Source organism: Colias eurytheme, chromosome 25 (assembly GCF_061535395.1).
Source record: "Colias eurytheme isolate Ceu_HAF_F1 chromosome 25, ilColEury1 Martin Lab GWU primary, whole genome shotgun sequence".
NCBI lineage: Eukaryota > Metazoa > Arthropoda > Insecta > Lepidoptera > Pieridae > Colias > Colias eurytheme.
The window spans coordinates 6,925,829-6,947,461 of NC_143004.1; the positions used below are offsets into that span (position 1 = coordinate 6,925,829).

Sequence of the window (21,633 nt, forward strand, 5' to 3'; positions counted from 1 at the left end):
TGATGTCAAACTGCAGCTAGTCACAAAAACTATTATCAAGGAATTACATTAAATGCACACAATGTAAATCGATTATACTATCGAATACTCCACGTTTAGGATTTGCGTTCTTATATTTTGAAGCTACAAAATAACCTTCAGAAAACCTGGATGGATTTTTTTTTTCTTTTCTCTATTCAATTAAACAGACATTATATTCTGACGACAGTATGTAAACTGTAAATGCGCGATTAACCTTGAGATTATTTTCGGTTATTATCTTTTTTTTTTTAAACTATCGTAATATTTAACGGACCCTTACGTTGATGGGATAGTTAAGAGTTTTTTTTTTCTTTTTTTTTTTTTTAAAGCAATCAAATTACATACTAAAACCGAATCTAGACCCGTACTCCAATCATAACGTTTATCTTACGCCAGATGTTTATTTGAACACACGATAATTATCTGTGACATTGTATTATGAACTGCCTAAATAGGGCCTTAATAAATTTTCTAAGTAAAAATTCAAAACGAAATGCCTCGATTTATCTTTCATTCGATCAAACTAAGTCTGCCACATTTCATAAAACTGCATATTGTAAAAACTGTATACTGTGAATTGTTCACGACTAAATATTTTTTTTTATTTATTTTTTTTTTATAAAGAAATGACCTCAAATATCACCCTAAATAAAACCTACGAAAAGTTTATTAAACCTCTAAGCACTAGTTAACGCATTGCTTTTCGTTTTTAATCGAATGGCAATAAGGCTGTCTTTGTGTAGCAATTAATTGCTATTTGTCAAGGGTATAGTCTAAATAAAAACTAACGCAGGTAGTTCAAGAAATGAATGCGGGTAGTCAAGAAACTAACGCGGGTAGTTAAGAAACTAATTTAAAAGTAATTCGCATACTGTTTTTTTGTTCCGATACACGGACAAGTGAATGTTTATTGTTTACGTTCGATTGAAGTATCTGGATGCAGTGTACAAATTATTGCGCTTTCTTTCTTTAGTGTTAGCTCACAAACTAACCAACATTAAAGCAAGTCGTTACTTAATTCATCTTGAAGTCAGTGCTTACGCCGCGAAGTGTCTTTTTTTTTTTAAATAACGTGAATTACCTACTCAAGTAAACGTGTCCCTGAATAAGTGAAATACAAGTCACACGACCTAGGTACTGATAATAATTTATCACTGCGTAACTAAGATGGGCTAAATGTAATGGAATAAGATTTAACTAACTACAAAACCGTAAAGCAATATCGCACGGCCTAATAATAACATCACTGCGTGAATAAGTCGAGTTAAATGCAATAAGATTTAACTATACACTGGTCTTGTAGGTTACAACTTTTAACAAAATCTGTACGGCCTGTAAATCAGCGCTGTTTTTATGCAGCATTTAGCCGAGGCTGTGACGATTTTCCTCAATTAATTTTAAGATAAATTTTGTTTTTGACAATAAATTTCTTTTTCTTTCAAATAAGTTACTACATTTTAAAAACCTTACTTTCTTTATCTAATTGCACACTCAAAGTGAAATGTTATCTACTGACCGATTTCTTGCAAGAGAACATCAGAAACATAGTAATAAAAATAGTACGACTGACCAGATTCACCAGCACTTAGCCTCATACATGTGCCGAGTGGCAGCTGCCAACGCGTCGTTTCATTACACCATAACCCTCCTCTGCCGTGAACCACACGGCTTGTAGGCGCACCGCCCGCGCCACTGCTACTGCGATAACGCTGCGATGCCAGACTTGTGAAGTCATGATGAAGCGCTGCTCCCGATGATACGGGGTCCATACGAGCACATAACGAGCTCTCCCTTTGTCACCGGCTACTCAGTGACACGTATGCTCGTAGAACTGTAGGATGCCTCTTCCCGTTGAAACTGGATCGAAGTGCCACGTGGTTGCGGCATTTTGTCTTTTAATCAGCGCACGCATTAATTATATCCAGGTTATCGCCACGTGCTTTCTCATTTGCTCGATTTGATCCCAATTCTGATGTCGGCGAAAGGTGTAGAATGTGGGCGTTGCGTTGGGTAATCGAGCAAAGAAACACCTCTAACTCAAACATTTCTTTATTTACCACCGATTCGGAAAGCAGTATCTACAGAGAAGAACCGGCAAGAAACTCCATAGTTGCTCTTTTTTAATCATGTCAGTTTTACAATACAGTCGTTTCTTAATACAATCACTTGGTATTACAATTATGACCACTAATAAAATAAATATCACAAATAAGCTATAGTAAGCTCGTAATAGATGTGCACTCGGCAACGGTCGGCGAACGAATGACCCGAGTCGTGCGCGCGCGCTGCTTTTTATCGGTTCGCCGTTCGTTATTTTTCAAAAGCTTCGACGGTGGCGCCGTCATATACATTTCAATATATTATTCTATTATTAAGTGTTTTAAAAATTAGTCAAACTAAAATATATTGTGAATGCGTAAAAACCTTAAATACGGGAAGACGTATGGATATCGGAATATCGTTTAAAACGTCTTCTCTAAAAAGTACGAAATAATGTTTCTTTGCAGTCTTTCCAGATAGAAATAAACGCTCATGATGCATTTGGGACATAAACATTTTAATGTTTTCAATACATGTATTTAAAAATGAAAAGAATTACCATCTTCACTTTATTTCGTTCATATGCTTACTAAATGACAATAATAAGATAAATGAATAAGACTATCTATTTTAAGGCATTTAACCTTGCATGTTTATCTGCTAAAAGTTCTTCATTGTGTAAATATAAATCAAACCTTAATGCATGAACGGGACACTTGTCACTACGTATATAACTACATCATGCCCTACTTACGCCTAAATTACGGAACCTGACCTAACGTACTTACATATTCTCAACTCAAACACACTGCGTAAACCGTGCTAAACTAGCCCCATTACAAGGAAAACGGATTCTATTTACCCATTAACAAGGGCTTTATATACTTCAGTACTCCACTTGTCACTTGCTTGACTTCTAAGCCAGTAGACTAAGCACGTCACCGGCCTATCCGTGACACGCGAACGGCAATTTCACAAGCTTCGAAGTGTACTCGTAATGAGCTTGGAAAAATAACTCCTTTTTGTTTCCAGCGCCTTGTTAAAACATTTTCGCGAAGCAGGAACGCATATGATTTTTGTTTGAAACATGCAATGTTTTTCTTGTAACTAAGATAACTCATTCGATTTTTTCTTCGGTAATGTTGAACCTTTTAGGAAAATCTAAATTTAAAATGTTATCATATGCTAGACTGTACTATAAAGTGAGAGAACAATAACGTAACCCAACTCTTAACTTCTGATTTGCCTGAACTGACAAATGATAATTTAAAACCCAGCACTCCTATCGACACAAGTAATCCAACAGTCGATAAATCACCATCGCATCACTACAGTATCCGTGACACGACGACATCGTATTTCATGCGGACGGCGCGCCTCTCGAAATACGCCGCGGCAACAGTAATGAGCGGGCCTTTTGATAGGGCACCTACTAGGTGGTTATAGCAGCCTGGTACTTTGAAAGAAGTACAGTTAATTGTTACAAACGGTTAATTTTAACTGACTCCGGTTTAACTAAGGTTAAAAATGTTAAAATCTATTCATCCGAAAACTTTTTTTATTATAAAATTTCAAGTTACATTTTTCGACGTTTGGCCCTCTTCAGTTTTTCGCTTTTATTTAATTCTCAACTGAAGCAAAAACTTACTATCACTGTAATTAGAACCAGTCCATATTGATGCAGGATTGCAGGATTTTTGGTCTGAATAATGAACGCTAACATACCTAATATAAAAATAGTAAAATCAGGATCATCATATTGGAAATTTATTTGTAAATTAAACATAATTATCCAACCTATCGTTTAATTCCTATACCTACTTAAAATTTATTTCTCAAATTGAATTCTATCAAAATGCAACTGCTGTATTTTGCACGCCTCATAAGCGAAGCGTTGAGGTGGGTACTACTGTCACTTCGCGCAAAACATCTGATTTTTCAAACTTAAAATGTCTTTATGTATCATACATTGCACTTGTAAGATAATACATACACACACATATTAAGAAAAAACACTATTTTTAACGTTCATGATATTTTTGATGTCATTTTTGTTATTTAAACTAGTTAAAAAACAGTTTAAAAAAGTTCTGTCTTGGACGTCCGTGTGTCTGTATGTGCGGATCCTTTTTCTTGTTAACACGATAGCGACCGAAATACTTTACTAATCGAGTCTTTTTTTTTCTCTTACGCTTGAGTATGCTCAGGAATAGAACCCTTTCATTTTTCAGGGTCTGATTCGATGTGGTTTAATTGTTATTAAATAAACAAAAATAATAATTAATAAATATTTATAAAAAAAAATTATGAGGCGTGCACTTTTGGATTTTCCAAATTATTTATTTTTTATTTTTATTTGGAACTAGCTTTCCGCCAGTTGCTTCGCCCGCGTGTTAAAACTAGTTTCAGTTTCTGTGAGATTTCCACGATAAAACCTATCCTATGTCCTCCTCCAAACCAGAGAAGACCTTTCACGTAACTAATCGACGTTTGACTTTAATTAATACAAAAACACATTCGGCAAACGGTTCAAATAATAACTTTTTTCCGTTTCACTTCATTCGAAATTCAAACAAAACCCCGGCCCTGCCAAATTCAAATTCGAAAAGCATTCGAAGTAAGATCGGCCCTGTACGCTCGCTATAATTATAGATATAAAGCTGTGTGCACAACGCGGTAGCGTCGGATGTATAAAGTGGCGCGCCGGTGGCCGCATGACATAGCTATAACTCCCGGCATGACAAACAGCCGCCGCCCGGCTATGGAGATGCCTTATTGTTTTTTTTTTGCCAAGTGTTGGCCCGCAATGTTGAACAAATGTTTTGTAGCGGATACATATTTTGAGATGTTGCAGGACGTGTGTTGAGAAAATTGTATGAATGTATCGGAACGGGGTTTTGATTTTTGAATTTATATTCATAGTTTATGTAATGCGTAATTCGTTTAATTTGAAGAAATTAGTACATACTTTCTACATTCTATTCGTTATAAAAAATACGCTCTCTTCTATTATACAACCAGAACTAATTGTTCTGGGGAGTTGTATAATAGAAGAGAGCGTATTTTTACAAAAAAAAATATTAATATTTCTGGTATAGAGAATATTTCTAAGTTATTGGTAAAGTGACATTACATAAAATAAATAATAATGTACTATACATAGTAGCTATCTTTTATGTACAATAATGACAATGGTGACAATAGTTGCACAGGCGACGTTGCTGCTTTAACATTTTTCTATCCATAACTACAAGCTCCTTCAAAACGCAACTGCAAAATACTTGGAGCTAATTCTAAAAATAAGAAGCAACACGACTCCACGCCTCCATTCATCCACACCCGACACCGGGGGCGCCGTCGGTAAAGCGCGATACGGGCTCGCCTCGGGCGGCGCGAACCAATTACCCGCTCGCTCCCCACCCCACCTCCCTGTAGTGAACGATCTCTTGATACCGCTGCGCCCCTGGTACTCTGCCGCCGGGAGAACGCCCGCAATGCGAAAGGGCTTTTGTCGGTCCGTCTGTTACGTTTGACTTGTTTGAACGATGACAGGTTAAGGATTTTGGTGACATGTTTTTATAGTTAAAAGAATCATGATTGTTTTTTGACGTTCCAACTGACAGGAGATAATATAAGAAATCATAACGAAAAAGACTGAAAGAATAGGAATCGTTTTGGTAATATAGTAAGTTACCTAAAAATTACTATATCCGGATATTTTAGCAAATTCAACACAAATATTATCTTCTCATGACTTATCTATTTCATGATACTTTCAAATAATTTCAAAAAACGAATGCCGTTGTATGAACTAAGTTTATTCCGTGCTTATTTTGTAAAATCATCTCGTCAAAAGAATGAAAAAGTACTCACACATACTCTCATATCTCAATACAGTAACATAATAGGTATTGCACGCCTCATAAGCGAAGCGTTGAGGTGGGTACTACCATGTCTGGTGCACTACATACAAAAGACGATTAATGCCATCCGTCTACTAATAGATGCCGCTAAGTGTATCATTTTAACCAGCAAAAAATAAAATTAGATTTAATTGCAATTTCATTGCTTTTTATAATTTTTTACATACTTTTGTAAATGGAACCTACCTATTTAATTTAATTTTCACTCGATTTTAACTAATTTTACAGAAAAGTTTATATTCAAAACAACGCCATCTCATGAAACTACTATAAACAAGTTATTCTCCTCCGATTTGGCGATGCTAAACGAATACTAGATGGCACTAAGACGTTTTTACGTTACTTTTCACGTTTTTAACACAGACTATTAATAATAATATCACAGACCACAGACTAATAATAATATACTACGTTTTTAATACATAACCTCATTGCCTTTGCAGTACCTATAAAAAATATTGTAAATGGGTTAAAGCCGTTATTAATTATTACTAACTGCGTTCCTGTAGCGGCTTATATTAGGTAGGTACCTAGTGTATTGATCGTTTTCATACGAAAAATGAATTGTCGGAAAACTTGCGAGATTGTGTGAATATTTGATTGCAAGATCTCATTACAAAATAATATACATAATACAACCTATACTTAAACCGTAGTAAGTATATTATTTCTAGTCACATTTAATTATAAGTATATAAATTATAAATAAATATTAAAGGACAATATTACACAAATCGACCTAGTCCCACAGTAATCTCAATTAAGGCTTATGTTGTGGGTACTAGACGACGATAAATATAATTTAATATTTTATAAATACATATATAGATAACACCCAGACCCAAAAACAAATAATCAAGTTCATCACACAAATATTTGCCCTGACCGGGGATCGAACCCGCGACCGTCAGCACAGTAGGCAGTTACTTTACCTCTGCGCCAACCGCGTCGTTAAGAATATCAAGAAATCATCATAATGATAATAAATCGAAACTAAAGTTAAATACCTACCTACGTCATCTTGTTTTATTTTCTAAATAATCCTATCAGATTACCTTTATATGAAGTATGAACCAAAAAGTTTTGAGATTTAAACCGTAGAAAAGGTTTTGAATGATCCTTTGCGTTTTTTTTCTTTATGCGCCTAAAATTAAATATTTCGACATCGATTCCCATAAGAATGAAGTATTTTCCCGTTATAAAAAGTAGCCTATGTTCATCAGGTAGGTATAATTTTTGCTTCGAATGGTGAAATAATTTTTCAAATCAATCCAGTAGTTTCGGATCCTATTCAATACAAACAAACAAACAATCAAATCATTTCTGTTTTGTAGATAAATACGAAAGTTACTCCGTCATAGTAGGACAAAATAGAAAATAGTGGGACCACGAGAAAATAGGTATTCCCGCACGCGTCTGAACCATCTGAACCGATTTTGACGGAAATTTCGATATACATACACGGTACATACCTACGTTGAAAAAGGACATCTCAATTTTGTTGCATAAATAGGATTCAAGGTGTAGGAACAGGGATTAAATAAGGCACACGGTTGAAGCCGTAGAATGAAAGTTGGTAATTTATAAGATTAATTTATTGTAAAATAAACTACTTCATTTTACTTAAACATACCTATTCTATTTATCATTCATTGACTTATCATAAACTTTTGAGTCTAGTTAGGTACCTACTAGTACCTATTATGTGAAAATTTTGAAAAAAATGTTTTCTTTAGGAAATTATTAGCATTAATTACCTTGTCTTGTCATTAATTTATTTACCTACTTGGTAATAATCGGTCGAACACTTGTTTAAAGTTTATTTTCCTTGTCTTTTCCAGGTAATCTAAATTATTTAATTTTTGCAGTAGGTAATTAATTCATTTCGGCTTGAACAGACAAGGCCATTAGGTGAAGCGAGATTGCCAAATATGGGTGATCTGTAGATTGCCGTCCTGCTGTCGAGCGTTCGCGGTACGGACGCCGCGCTGTTGCCGCACCGTGCATTTTGTATGAAAACAAACGACCGGCCGTGCGCCGTACGACAAACGCACAGCTTCGGCACTGTAGCGACTAGCGGTCCGATACGAAACGCATAAATTGAAAGAGCCATAAGTGTTGGAACAACATTCCACCACCATTTAACCAGTTTGACAAATATTAATAATTTTCGTTTCCAATACCGGAGACATATTTTAAAATCCTGTTCTAACCCTGCATTTGTATCGAATTACAGTTTACACATAAACTTTAATTAAATATTTATTTTATTTACTGGTTATAATATAACATAACATTATATAGACCGTTATTTTCTGCCTATTTATCATTATAATTATAAACATTGTAAGTATATGTTAACGGAAATGTATGTAATCCGTCATTGTATAAAATTCCCAGGAAATGTATGTAATTCCTAAAATCGCATGGAAATGTGTGAAATAAATTATTTTATAGTACACATTTCCTAGGAAATCCATACATTTCCTAACTAACAGTCGGAAATGTAAAACATCTAAGATATTGGAAGGTCAAGGTACGCGGGACGAGGGGTATGTATGTCGCAATCGGATTGTATAATCCGCCGAATTACAAACGGCCGGCATTTTGTAATATGCCGAAAATTCGTAATCAGAATTTTTTGGTTTGGATAAGGGGGTGGGTTAGGTTAGGTTCGTGTTTTTTAGAACTATACAGAACTGGGAACTTTAAAAAATTCATTTTGTTACTTTTATTAGTAGGTACGATCCTTATAAGTATTTTAGTGTATTCAACCAACTTAAAAAAGTGGGACTATTTTACAACAATTTGAATATGAATTGTATTATTGTATACAATATCGAAGCTTTTTAAGAAATGTATAAAATACTTTTTTAAGAATTATTATCATACATAATATTATGTTACCGGCAATATATTAAACCCGGCATTGTATGCAATTCTTAGTAAATGTAGGTATGTTATTCCGAGAAACAGTCGGAATTAAATAAATTAAATTCGTCACATTATCTATCTAAATTATCAGAATCTATAAAGGACTATATTATATCCCTCAATAATTTATAGGTAAGAAGATAGATTAGGCTTTTAATTTTCTTAAAATTGTACCGTTTTAGAGCATGGGCTCTAAAACGGTACACGGTTATTTTGTAGTCTTTGATTTTTTGCATTTTATGCGATCATTGTGCTGGGAAAATCGTATTTCAGCGACAATTTTGTATGACGTCGTACAATTTTTATAAGATGATCGTAGATCTGAATATATTATCTTTAAATTAAGATATTACTTTGTTCTCACGTGCAATTGCTTTGAGTTAAAATGGTACCGTAAAATAGCGTTTTTTGTTAAAAATCGGTAATAGCACCCTTTAATAAATGAAAATTTGATTTGATTGAATATAAGTTGATTTAAGAAATGTTAATTAGTAAGATAATATGAACATATTATTATTATTTTACGGTAAGACTGTTACCCGATTGTCTCAATAAGTGCTATAATAAAAAAAATAACAACGTGTTTTATTACAGAAATCATTAATTACTTTATATACATTTCCTAATACGATATTGGAATTATATATAATTCCAAGGAAGATTATACATTTACTAGGATATTAAAATAATTTTTTTTAATAATTAATAAAAAATATCCTGTCCAGGATTTTTCCAGTCAAACTATTTTTAATACACTTAATTTATTATAAAATTGGTCTCATTCTATTATCACGCCGTTGCATTTCGACTTATATTCGGATCTTAGACCACTAGGATTTGTATACAATTCCTTGATTTCATACATTTCCGGTAACATATACATAATTTCATTTTATTTATTTACATTAAGTATATACATAATTACATACTGATATTATATCTACCTATACATATATATATATATATGTATATATATGTATATCATGTTTTAACTGATGTCTTTATTTATAAGTATTTATCATATTAATAGAAATATATCTTTCACATAATATACTCATGTTAAATTATCATTATATACAATTCTAGACTGAAACTCCAATAGTCACTTGGGGTCACTGAAAATCAGTGGTGGTGAGGTATTAATCACCTTGCCATCATATACTGAGTTGGCTCCATTTGTCAGGTCACTCACTGCCACATTACAGTTCTTAGGAATAAGATTATTTTTATTTAATTATTTTTCTTTTTATTTCTTTTTGTTATTCCTTCGTTTATAAATGTATCTCGTGTTGTGATCTTGACAATAAATATGTTTTATTTATTTATTTATTTAATGTCCCTTACTGCATGCTTTTCATGCAGTTGTCCGCACAATATGTATTGTGGTCTTTGTCCATACACACTTTCTCCAAAGCCCTGCTTTGGTCTTGTTTGATGTATAAGCTCCTGTATATTAGTAAAAGTTAATCAAATATTTAATTCTTATTTCTTGAAATTTGGTATAGTATTCTTTGTGTGATACAAATCAAAACCAACAGTCAGGTTAGGTAGACTACAATTTACAAAACTGGCAGGGTTGCCATGCAATGGTTGGTGATTAATGAAACACTTGACTCGACTGTAAGCTTGTATTGAACTGCTTAAACTGTAGAACAACAGGACTATATATTCTAGACGCACACATACAATAGATTACACACTACACTGTAAACTGTAGAATTAATATTAAAGACATAGTTCACTATATAATTATTTTGTAGTCTTTGATTATTTATACAACAGACTAGAAATAAATACTATGTATGCGATTATACCTATTCTAGCCATCCATTTTCGTGTTCCTTAAAATTAAGTACATCTTAGTCAAAGGGCAACTTATTGTGCCCTTGCCCGTAATGCACTCATAATAATTTTAAGTTGAATGTTTGTCATTCTTTATGTACCAAACACAGTCACGGCCACGGCGCTCATTCCATTTTACTGGTATTAAAACAGATGAAATCCTTCATGATCCCATATCCTTCTTAGTAGCAAATGTAGAAATCCATAATCCATAAATCCATAATTGTGTCTACAATGTTTTTGTGGAGAATCGTATTTACATTTGGGATGGATTAATTCTTCTCCTCTCTTGAACAAATTTGTTATTGCGAACGTAAGCAATAAGTCTGTAATAAAACAATCTTATATTGGGTTACAAATCCAGAAACGAATCATTAAAAATCATGTTTGTAAAAATTTATGTTCAGAGAAAATATCAGTTTACCATATAAAGCTTATTTTCTGCCTGTAGATTCTACATAACCTCACAGTCCATCAATCATATTTAGCACTTATTTTTAAAATATTAGTCAACAATTAAAAACGAAAACAAACAAAGCTTCTCGTTTTGGTTTTGACAGAATCTCGTAAATAAACTGAACTAAATACCAGTCATAATAATGTAGGTACTCTGTGAGTCAGCTTTGTCTAATTAAAAATCCGAGTAGGTACAAAATCAGTGTTGCCAACTTTTTTTTTCGAACCCACATATTGGAGCCTCGTGGCCCACCAGAAATCCACTAAAGTAATCGGTCTTTAAAACCACCAGAAAAAACACTAAAAAATATCCAGAGACATGTAAATATTGAATGCCCGTTGGCGAATTTTTTGCGAGTTATTTGTAAATAACATCTATTTTGAACTAAGTAATTTTTATTTTTGTTACAATATATGTATTTAAAGATCATCTTCAGAAGAATCTTCTTCTAGAGTTTCAGTATGTGAAGAATAAATTTCTATGAAAGAAATTTTTGTGTGGTTTCGGCATATTTAATGTAAAACCCTTTTAAGGTAAAACTATATTACTTCACAAAATTAATTAAAATACGACAAGCTAGAGGCTACCGCGCGGCCGCGGCATTACCAATACCGACTGATTGTTTATACAGATTGTTTTTGTACACAAATAAAGAATGTACAATGTACATATAACCTTTTGAATCAAATCATACTTTAGATCAATAGTAATAAAGTCTATAATCAAAAATATTCAAGCAATAGACAAACAACTTTCGGGGAATTCCCGTATGTTCGTTCTGTTACCAACATGACACAAAATCATACCCTTGTTTCACATAGTTCAAGTCGTTCTTTTTGAGTATTTATGTAAATCTTTCTATTGGTTGAAACTCGTACCTTACCACTAATTGAACTCATCTAAACCACTAGGAAAATCCACCAGCCACTAAAACCAATATTTGTCCGCTAAATGGGGGAGCTAAACCACCAGATGTAGTGGAAATTTCATTGAGTTGGCAACACTGTACAAAATATTATGTTGACAGTTGACAGTTGTCAAGTGTGACGCCAAAGACTTGAAAATAAAAGGTACGTGTACATATATTTACATTAGTGCCATCTAGTGGCTCTGGAAGGAAAAGAACATCAAGTCTGTGTTTAACGTGCCATCTAGTGTGTTAAAAGCAAAATACCAAGAGATATAATCGAACATGTAGTACGTTTATTCCCCACTGGCGCTTTAATTGCGTAAATTTATAGTGCATATTTTTTTGTATGGAGTGAACCGTCTGTTGTATACGTAGTATATTATTATTAGTCTGTGGTACTACTGTCACTTCGCGCAAAACATCTGATTTTTCAAACTTAAAATGTCTTTATGTATCATACATTGCACTTGTAAGATAATACATACACACACATATTAAGAAAAAACACTATTTTTAACGTTCATGATATTTTTGATGTCATTTTTGTTATTTAAACTAGTTAAAAAACAGTTTAAAAAAGTTCTGTCTTGGACGTCCGTGTGTCTGTATGTGCGGATCCTTTTTCTTGTTAACACGATAGCGACCGAAATACTTTACTAATCGAGTCTTTTTTTTTCTCTTACGCTTGAGTGTGCTCAGGAATAGAACCCTTTCATTTTTCAGGGTCTGATTCGATGTGGTTTAATTGTTATTAAATAAACAAAAATAATAATTAATAAATATTTATTAAAAAAAATTATGAGGCGTGCACTTTTGGATTTTCCAAATTATTTAAATAATTATATGAATCGGAGGATCAGTATTTTCAAACATAAGTACAAATTTTCGAACAATAGGTACTTAACTAAAATGTCTCAGAAATCAACCTGAATCATTGTAACATATGCCGTAAATATAATGTAAGTTGTAGAAAAAATGGCAAAGCGTTATATTATGGATAAAACATTCACTAGGCTTCGGAGTTTCCACGTTATATAACAGAATACTGACGGACTGACCTCAAATCTGCATTGAACATTTACAGTTGAACAGAGCTCACCCCGCTTTGATATTTGCTGGCTTGTGTCATTTTCATCATCACTTTATTTAAAAAATTATAGAACTTTTATAATCAGAAACGCTCTGCAGTGTGCACTAAATAGTGCATAGATCATAACTGTTGGCTGTCACCTATGACTCTTGTTGAGAATCGTGCAGTACACTCGCATTCGAATTTAGAATTCTTTTATTTCGATTTAAATTCAATCATCTTTTTTTTTCAGATGTTCGATGTTCCTGATTGGCCAATCGTCACGTGACCAATTATTGTAATGTAAACTGATAAACGAAATATATTTTATAGTAGGTACCTAATCGATAATGTTTTTAATTTTTATCGAAATAATACAGAATTAATAAAGTCAACAAATAATGGTTGAAAAAAAAACCATAATATTTTAAAAAGTTGTTGAAGTTGTACGTAAGTATAATATTATAGATATTTTTGTTTCATATTTTATGTCAATTGGAGCGGAAAACAACAAATAGAAAATTATAAAAATAGTTTTAGTTTATATATTATAACTAGTTAAGTATCCATCTCGAAAAAAACCATCCAAGTTAAATAATTAAATACTATCGACAAGTAAAACCTCCTTGCAAGTTCATCGCAGTGCCAACAGCCTTATCTATTTCCTGGCATTATGACGACGCGACCATAGCCATTCGGTTCCCGCCATAATTTACTGCGGCCCGCGACCGACGCTCGGCCCGGGCCGATTTATGGCGCCATTTTTACAAAACCTGCACGCAGGGTTACCAACTTTACGATGATTTGATTTATTGAACACTTTATTAATAGATGAAGAGTGCGTTAAAATTTTCAAAAAAACGTATCATTTTACGCGGATCATTTACGATTATCTAAAATACTTTCTAATATCAAACTAAAAACTAAATATAGATATTTTTTTTTAATAATAAATCAATAATTAACACTGCCAAAAAAAAGTAACATTTAATTCATAATGTAGGTAAAATAAATAATCTAAAAGAAAAATCTAATGATTTTCTGGTATAAAACCTGCACGCAAAACATAATTCCAATTTCCATTTCAGTCATAGTAATCTTCCATACACACGTTTCAAGTTTTTTAGATTTCATTCTGAACTAGGGATCGGGTTTATGCTTCCGACATAGCGTGCATTATTTATAACGTCAATGCGAATGCCGAAGGAAAACATTGCTAGTACTGGATTATCTTTAGCTTCAAAATATTTTCTACAGTTTCTTACGTCTCGTGGAAAGAAGAATAAACTAAGGTAAGTAACTAATTATTTCGGATTATAAAGAGGCGCAGTTATATTCAATGACTTTAAAATTGGTATGTTCAAGCTGTAGTTCTTTGATTGATTATGGCCGATTTATCATAATTTATGTTTCTAATATAGATCTAAGAATTGACTCTTATGGTAATTAATAAGACGCTATATTATGATAGTAACGATTTAGTAATCTATGGCTATGTTCTCAATTCTCATACAATTTTAATAAGAAAATGGGCGGTACAGTTGTTGTAGAATGCTCAGCCCTAAGGCATGATCTTTTTTAGGAACCTTAAGTTGGCAAGCTTACCCAAATCCTCCCGAGTCGGATTATAAAGTTCGCTTAGTGCGGTGACTTCTGCGGTATTAGTCAAGGAACGCCATTTTTAATTACTTGCGTCCCTAATCCGTCAATATGGCCAGCCCTTTATTAAAATCGCGAACATTCCATTTTTTTAAATCAAGGTATGAAGTTCTAATCAAATTTATTAACGGACAGTATTTAACTCAATTTAAATGAGAAAAACATTACGGCACGAAATTTCGAACACTTAAAAATATAAGAAAACCGTCATGTTTTGCGAAACATCCCTTTCTATATAAACATCTGTACTCCAGGCATTTTCGACCTCATATTAAGCACCTCATAAAACCATTCTCGTTTTGAAGGTTTTCTGGTAGGGATTTTACCCGGTTTGGCGATGCGTTGTAATTTAATTGACGTCTGCTGGCGACTTGTGATTTGTGAACGCCATGTTGATCACAACTTCCTAATAAATAATTAGGCCATGATCGAAAACTTTTTTCTTAATTCCACCTTTCTTAATGATATTAAGATTTTTTTATCGGAATTCTATTCCGGATTCCATAAGCTTTCGTTGGGCAGATGATTTGTTATACATATTATATTTATATTTATTATATTTAACACGAAATACTCCTTCAGATTTCTGGTAAGATCCTTTTTCTAGGTTGGTTCAGTTAATGGTGAATAAAATAAACACTCAAAATTCAAGACCACTGCGGTCTGCGAGTGTCAGGTAAAAATGTCGAATTTAAACAGTTGACTTTGATAAATTGTCAAGTGTCAACCCCTAAACTCGTGTGACGGTGTGACACTACGATTTTTAAGAGAAAGAAATATTTGATACAGCTTGTTAAATCATTGCAATAATTTAAGGTACTTAGCGCCCAGCATGCATTTACAAAACTACCATATACCTACATTACTTTTTTATATTAAAAAATATCCTAATAATTAGGATCGCGTTGTTGGCACCAGCTCACAACCACAAATACCAACCATTTAACATGTAACAAAAACGATTTTTCTTGTAAAATATGAATTAACGATGTCGTCTAAAGACTAAAAATAAAATCGATTGAAGCTCAATCGAATTAAAATATCGATACATACACCAGGTACCAGGGGAGTACGGCTCGAGAGGAGGTAGCAAACGTCAAATCGATCGTTTATCGCATCGTGTGGCCGCTGCGGTCGCCATTGTTCCTCATTTTTGCGCCCGGCGAATATAAATTGAATGGCAGAATCACACGGCGGGCGTCAACGTTTTATAATCTGTGGTTTAACGGCTGGGGTATAGAGGATAGACTATGGAATATAGGGACAGACTATAAATTAAGAGCGATGTGGTATTCTGCCTGCGATTTTACTCCGGTGAATTACATTTCCTTATGCAAAAACCATAGGTTTATTCCACCCCCTTGAAATTAATTTTTCTGATGAAGTTCTACTCTCATAAATCATAATATATCAAAAGTATTAATTCTTGTGTCGATCTCATTAATTATTTAAAGCAAGCTTCAACGACTTATAAAGAATGCATCTCCAACTCCAGGTTAAAATCATTTAACATGAAAAAATCATAGAAATATATATTTTAATTTTTAGCAGCATTTTTTTATTTAATCAACAGCCATTTTATTGTATGGTTACAATATACCCTATAAATGGATAAAATGATTTATGTGCGGTTTATCTAATTTGTCTGTCCATAATATTGATAGCCTCGCCTGTTAAGATAATCATTAGCTAGATTGAGTGAAAATATAAATCTTTTCGTAAATAATTTTATTGGAACTAGTGTCAGGGTATCAGCAGGTATCAATCAATAGTTGAATTTATAATTTACCTACTAGATGACACGGTGAACTAACCCGTTACCTATTTTTTATATTTCTTTTATTTTAACCTTCCTTACATTACGACAAACATTTTAAAAACAAATCGAGTTTTAAACTATAGTTTTAACAACACTGATGAACAGCAATTGATTTTAATCTATACTAATACATATTAAAAAGCTGAAGAGTTTGTTTGTTTGAACGCGCTAATCTCAGGAAGTACTGGTCCGGCTATATAGCGGAGCCACGCGGGTGAAACCGCGAAGCGCAGCTAGTTTTTAATATTATGTAAGGATAACTAAGTATTCCAAATGACATCTATAAAACGTTGGACAGATGCATTTTCTATACCTACTAGTATTTAGTCGAAGGTTTTATATATGTAGTTACTGCCACGGTTACTGCGAATATATTATTTGTAGTATTCAAAAGTTATAAAAGGAAACCTTAGGTAGTTTCTAAGAATGTTATCAATGCTATACGACTTCTTATCAAGCGGTTATAAAAACTGAAAAATTAAATCGAATCCTTGAAAAGAGAAAATTACTGACTTGAATATAGATTCCTATTCGTATTTCGTATTCGATGCAAAAAGAGGAATCTTTTATTTGTCAGTTGTTTTCACCTTTTTAAAAGAATAGTTGGTTGTTAATGTTATGAACTGGCAGAACTGAAGTAACAAAATAAACTTAAGAAAAATTAAAAAATAAAGAAAAAGATCGTCCGAATCTGTGCATATTACGCTTAGATATAACGTGATTATATATACTTGATATGTGATTGGTAAGATTTTTTAAATTAAGTAAAAAATTGAAGAAATAAAAAAAAGAACAGAATTTATCAAAATGTGAGCAAGTCACGTTGTTACAATATGTAGGTAGTTAGTAGCAAGTAAATGCGAAGTAAATTACGACTAGATTAGTTCGCGTCCACGAATGCCATCCGTCAGGGAAATCATAGCTAGGGAGCCGGAGGAAAATCTATGATTTTCAACTGCTTTCAGTTTATGCAGCATCCTGCATCGAAGACAAGGCAGGTCTTCTCCACAGTCTCTCACTAAATCTATTGCATAAAAAGAAATCTTGAAGAAGATTTATGGTTAAACTGACTATACAGAGAACATAATTCAGTATATAAATATACCGGGACTATTTGGTATTCCTCTAATTCTAATCTGATCAAACAATCAAGAATGGCTCGAAATAATTAATGATAATAATATGATGAATTAAATACAAATATATCGTATGTATTTCAGATTCTATTAGTCCATGGTATTTCTAAACATATGCAAATCTAATCAAATACTTCAAGCCCATGTTCCAAGCTATCCACTCGTATACAAAAGATAAAGGATGTAATAAAAATCTTCAAACTGACTCTCCGACTAACTCATGCGAATCATACGGTGGCACATTTCACCTGTTCTTTGATCGCTATTTGCTACCACATAATAAGTATACCTGGTGGCCAAGCAATTATCGCTCTTATATACAATAACGATAGAAACCATTGTAGGTGCTTGTTGATAACAGATTGAGTAAGAGCGCTGCTAAAGATCATCTTTAATGGTTATGTGTTCTTGGTATATCGGTCTAGATCTTTGAAAGGGTAAGGTCAACAAAACATTTTTTATGAAGTTTTTTTTACGTTTCATTTTAAGACTACAAGACGCAACCACCGCTGAACGCTGACGCTGAGGATCTTTCTACATATTGTATTACCTATTTGGGTGTGTTAAATTAGGATACGTCGTTCGGACGGAATTCAATCTTTTTCTTGTCCCAATAAGAATAATTCAAAGTCAAATTAATGTCAGTGTGATAATAATTTCCTTAATATTTTAGTACAATTCCTTACTCCAGTAAAAACCTATTTTACATGAACATTAACTGAATTCAAAGAACTTACCTTAAGGGGTGGCGTTGGTATGTACAGTGGCGGGTCGTTTTGAGATCCGCTGTACACTTCTTGACCTTCTGGACCCCTGGTACATCCTTCAGCATCTGCAACACTGTATCTGCATACAATACTATCCGCCGGCTTCGCATCATATCCAGGAGGTTTTCCAACGTGGAACCCTTTTGCCTTCACCCAAAAACGAAATTTAGAGCTATCAGAGCTATTGCATTCCTCCCCGCGTAGGGTTCTCAGAATCCTGGCGTACTTTTTCAAAGTAATTGTTTTCGTTTTAGCCAGATCCCCGTACGTTTGGATGACCCACGGTTGATACGTTGAAAACAAATCAAGTTTCGGGTCGCCCGTCTGTATCTTCGGTCGTTTGTTGTTATTTTGCTCATTTTTCTTGTCGTTCTTGGAACTACTGGGTGTCAATTTGCGTTTGGATGGCTTTTTAGGCGTTTTCTCGGGTATCGCTTCTTGTGTCAACTTTTTACGCAGTCCGCGGTCCTTTATCATGGCCGCAGCCATTTTGGCTCACTCACTACACTGGTTTTAAAAATGGAACATCGTTTTCACCAATCTACACGTCACAATTAAAGATTAAGAACTGGCACTTTTCGCTTTTTTTTCGTATGTGTCTGAGGAATTTAATTAGACCCGAACAGTCCCCCTGCGGGTTTCTTGAGAAGTGTTTTGGCGAAAAGTTTTCGAACAGCAAAGTTTAAGACTCGCGTGCGTACAACTTTCCGAACGGGAACTTTTGACTGCGAAGTTCTTGTAGATCTAGAGGACTTTGGGGAAACTTTTTCGACAACTGAAGCGGGGGATATGTTTCTGTCTATCATTTAAGTTAAATGTCAAAAAAATGTTTTATATTATTATACAAGTAAGTTTCCGCTGTGTGTATTTAAAATACTACTTATTTTAAAATCATGTTTATTATTTTTTAAATCGCTTTTACAAATACATGCAATGTGCTTCAAATGATATGAAGGAGTAATCAAAGGACTATTAATATTGTCATACGAAAAAAAAATAAACAAAAAGTACCAGGGTATAATATAATCGACGTATATATCGAACAAATTTGGAACGGCTCGCGAAGCACCCCCCTCAACGCAACCGCTGGCGTAGGGAGCGCGCGGTGTACTGGCGTCTGTCTGCTACTGGGACCGCGACCGCCACCGGCACGTGCGGGCCGGGCCGTGTTAATTGCCCGCAAAACAATCGGCCTGATCGCCGGAGCGTCCGATAATGCGCGCTCGCCCGTCCTTGCAATAACTATTGTTTACTACTTACAAGCGCTATTCGCCTGGTAAATATTAGTGCGTGGTGCACTCGTATTTTGAATACATATTTTTTTTAGTTTCTATTATTTTACATTTCAACTAATTCAGGAGAGTTGGTTATGTTAAAGAATAACAAAATAACTTGAGACGTGCTGTATAAAAAGAAGATAAATAACAAAAAATTATTCACAACTATACCAGAATAAGTTCTAAGTCGTAGTTCTATGTCTGTATCTGTCAGTTCGCAATTAATTCAAAAAACTTAGAAATTAAACAATAACAACAATATACTTAGGGGAAACAATATAGGGGAACTATATAATTATATATGTATTGTGTTTACCACAGATCACAGTAGATCTCTATATTATGGTGTTTACCATGGTCCATGACATAATATTATAAGATAAGGGGGTCTTGAATATGTGGATCCTTCTTGATACATATTTATAACAATAGTTATTAATTATCATAATATCATAGTACAGAATGTAGTTAGTTCTAAAATCTAACTTATCTAAATCTAAAAATCAATATTCACAGGGAAACCTCTGAGTTCTGCAGCTAGTGAAAAATATTGGAATCATTTACAAATAATAATATTTTTTAAAAGACAAATGTCAAATCGTGTTTGTGAATTATATTCAGAAAAAATAAAAATTGTGACTTTTTTGTGACAAACTGAGAAGAAATCATCGTTAATAATCTAAAACAGCAATTAAGTTCTTTGCAGTAAGTCTCAATTTTAAATACACACGCCTTAAATATTTATATAAACAGTGCGCAGTGTGCGCGCGCGCCGCGCCGCCGACAACAATGCGCGCGGCTAGCGCGCTTGCGCGAATTGTGCGCAGCCTACTAGGCGAACATGCGATGTGAGGATATTACGACTCGGAGAGTGAATCTTGCGCCGAATGAGATGCTAGAAAATCTTTACTGAAAATTAAACCGTATTGCTAACATGATAATAGCCATTTTGGTTTGTAATAATATTTTTTTCGTAAGTCGTAACACTCTTTCGTTTATGTAAACCTAGGAAGTTGATGAATAATATACCGTGATTTTTCATTCTTGCGTCCACCGTTCTACGTCACAACTCACAGTGGGGCCAATCTCAGTTTCCTCTAGAAATAAAAAATATGTAATTTTTTTACAGTTAAATAAAAAAATATTATGTACATATTTCAAATTCAAAATCGTTATTTTCTATTTGTGCGTTTTTTATTTAAAAAAAAAATTATGGGTTTTAAATATTTACCTTATATTAGCTGCGGGTACATATATATTTTATTGTATTTAATTTTTATTACATAAACTGAAATGAATATTTCGATAAATTCCTATAAAATAATTATTTATACCTGTGCAGTAGATATAACCATATACATACATATTTAATTATTTAATATAAACATTTCATAAACAAACGATCCAGTAAAATCGGATCCACTTTGGCCTGGATGCACATACGACATTTTTGCTCAATAGTACCAGGGCATCATAAATCACAAAGGAGTATATTATTCCGCGGATCACTCACGGATGCTGAGAGGGAACTAGAAACGCATCTGTTCGAGCAGATCATAGCTGAGACGAATAGTGTACTAGGATGATATAACTGTGAGAAGGCGATGATTTCAGATGAAAGTATTCAGTTTCAAACGTCAGTTTCAAATGAAAGTTGATCATGAATGCATTTTCTTCTTATTTATATCAATTCAATTTTAATCATTGTATAAATTTTAATGATATCAATTTAATTGATTAAATTATTATGAGTTGTATTGAAGGTGTTTACAAAAATAT

The 21,633-nt window shown here is 33.5% G+C and overlaps 1 protein-coding gene and 1 long non-coding RNA gene across 2 annotated transcripts in view; both read right to left on the minus strand.

The window, feature by feature from the left end:
• The window catches only part of LOC149897725 (nucleolar protein 4), a 141,471-nt gene extending 121,775 nt beyond the window's left edge, over positions 1 to 19,696 (minus strand). The window contains exons 1-2 of the mRNA XM_090116077.1: positions 19,589 to 19,696; positions 18,548 to 19,118 (exon numbers count right to left, since the gene is read on the minus strand). Of these exons, the coding sequence (XP_089972203.1) occupies positions 18,548 to 19,066 (519 nt within the window). The 5' untranslated portion in view covers positions 19,067 to 19,118; positions 19,589 to 19,696. The remainder of the gene's footprint in view (positions 1 to 18,547; positions 19,119 to 19,588) is intronic.
• Positions 10,533 to 12,191, minus strand: LOC149897729 (uncharacterized). The gene is made up of 2 exons (XR_016458155.1): positions 11,185 to 12,191; positions 10,533 to 11,086 (listed from the first exon to the last, which is right to left on the minus strand). It is a non-coding gene; the product is annotated as an uncharacterized LOC149897729 (long non-coding RNA).
• Positions 19,697 to 21,633: the final 1,937 nt, after the last annotated feature.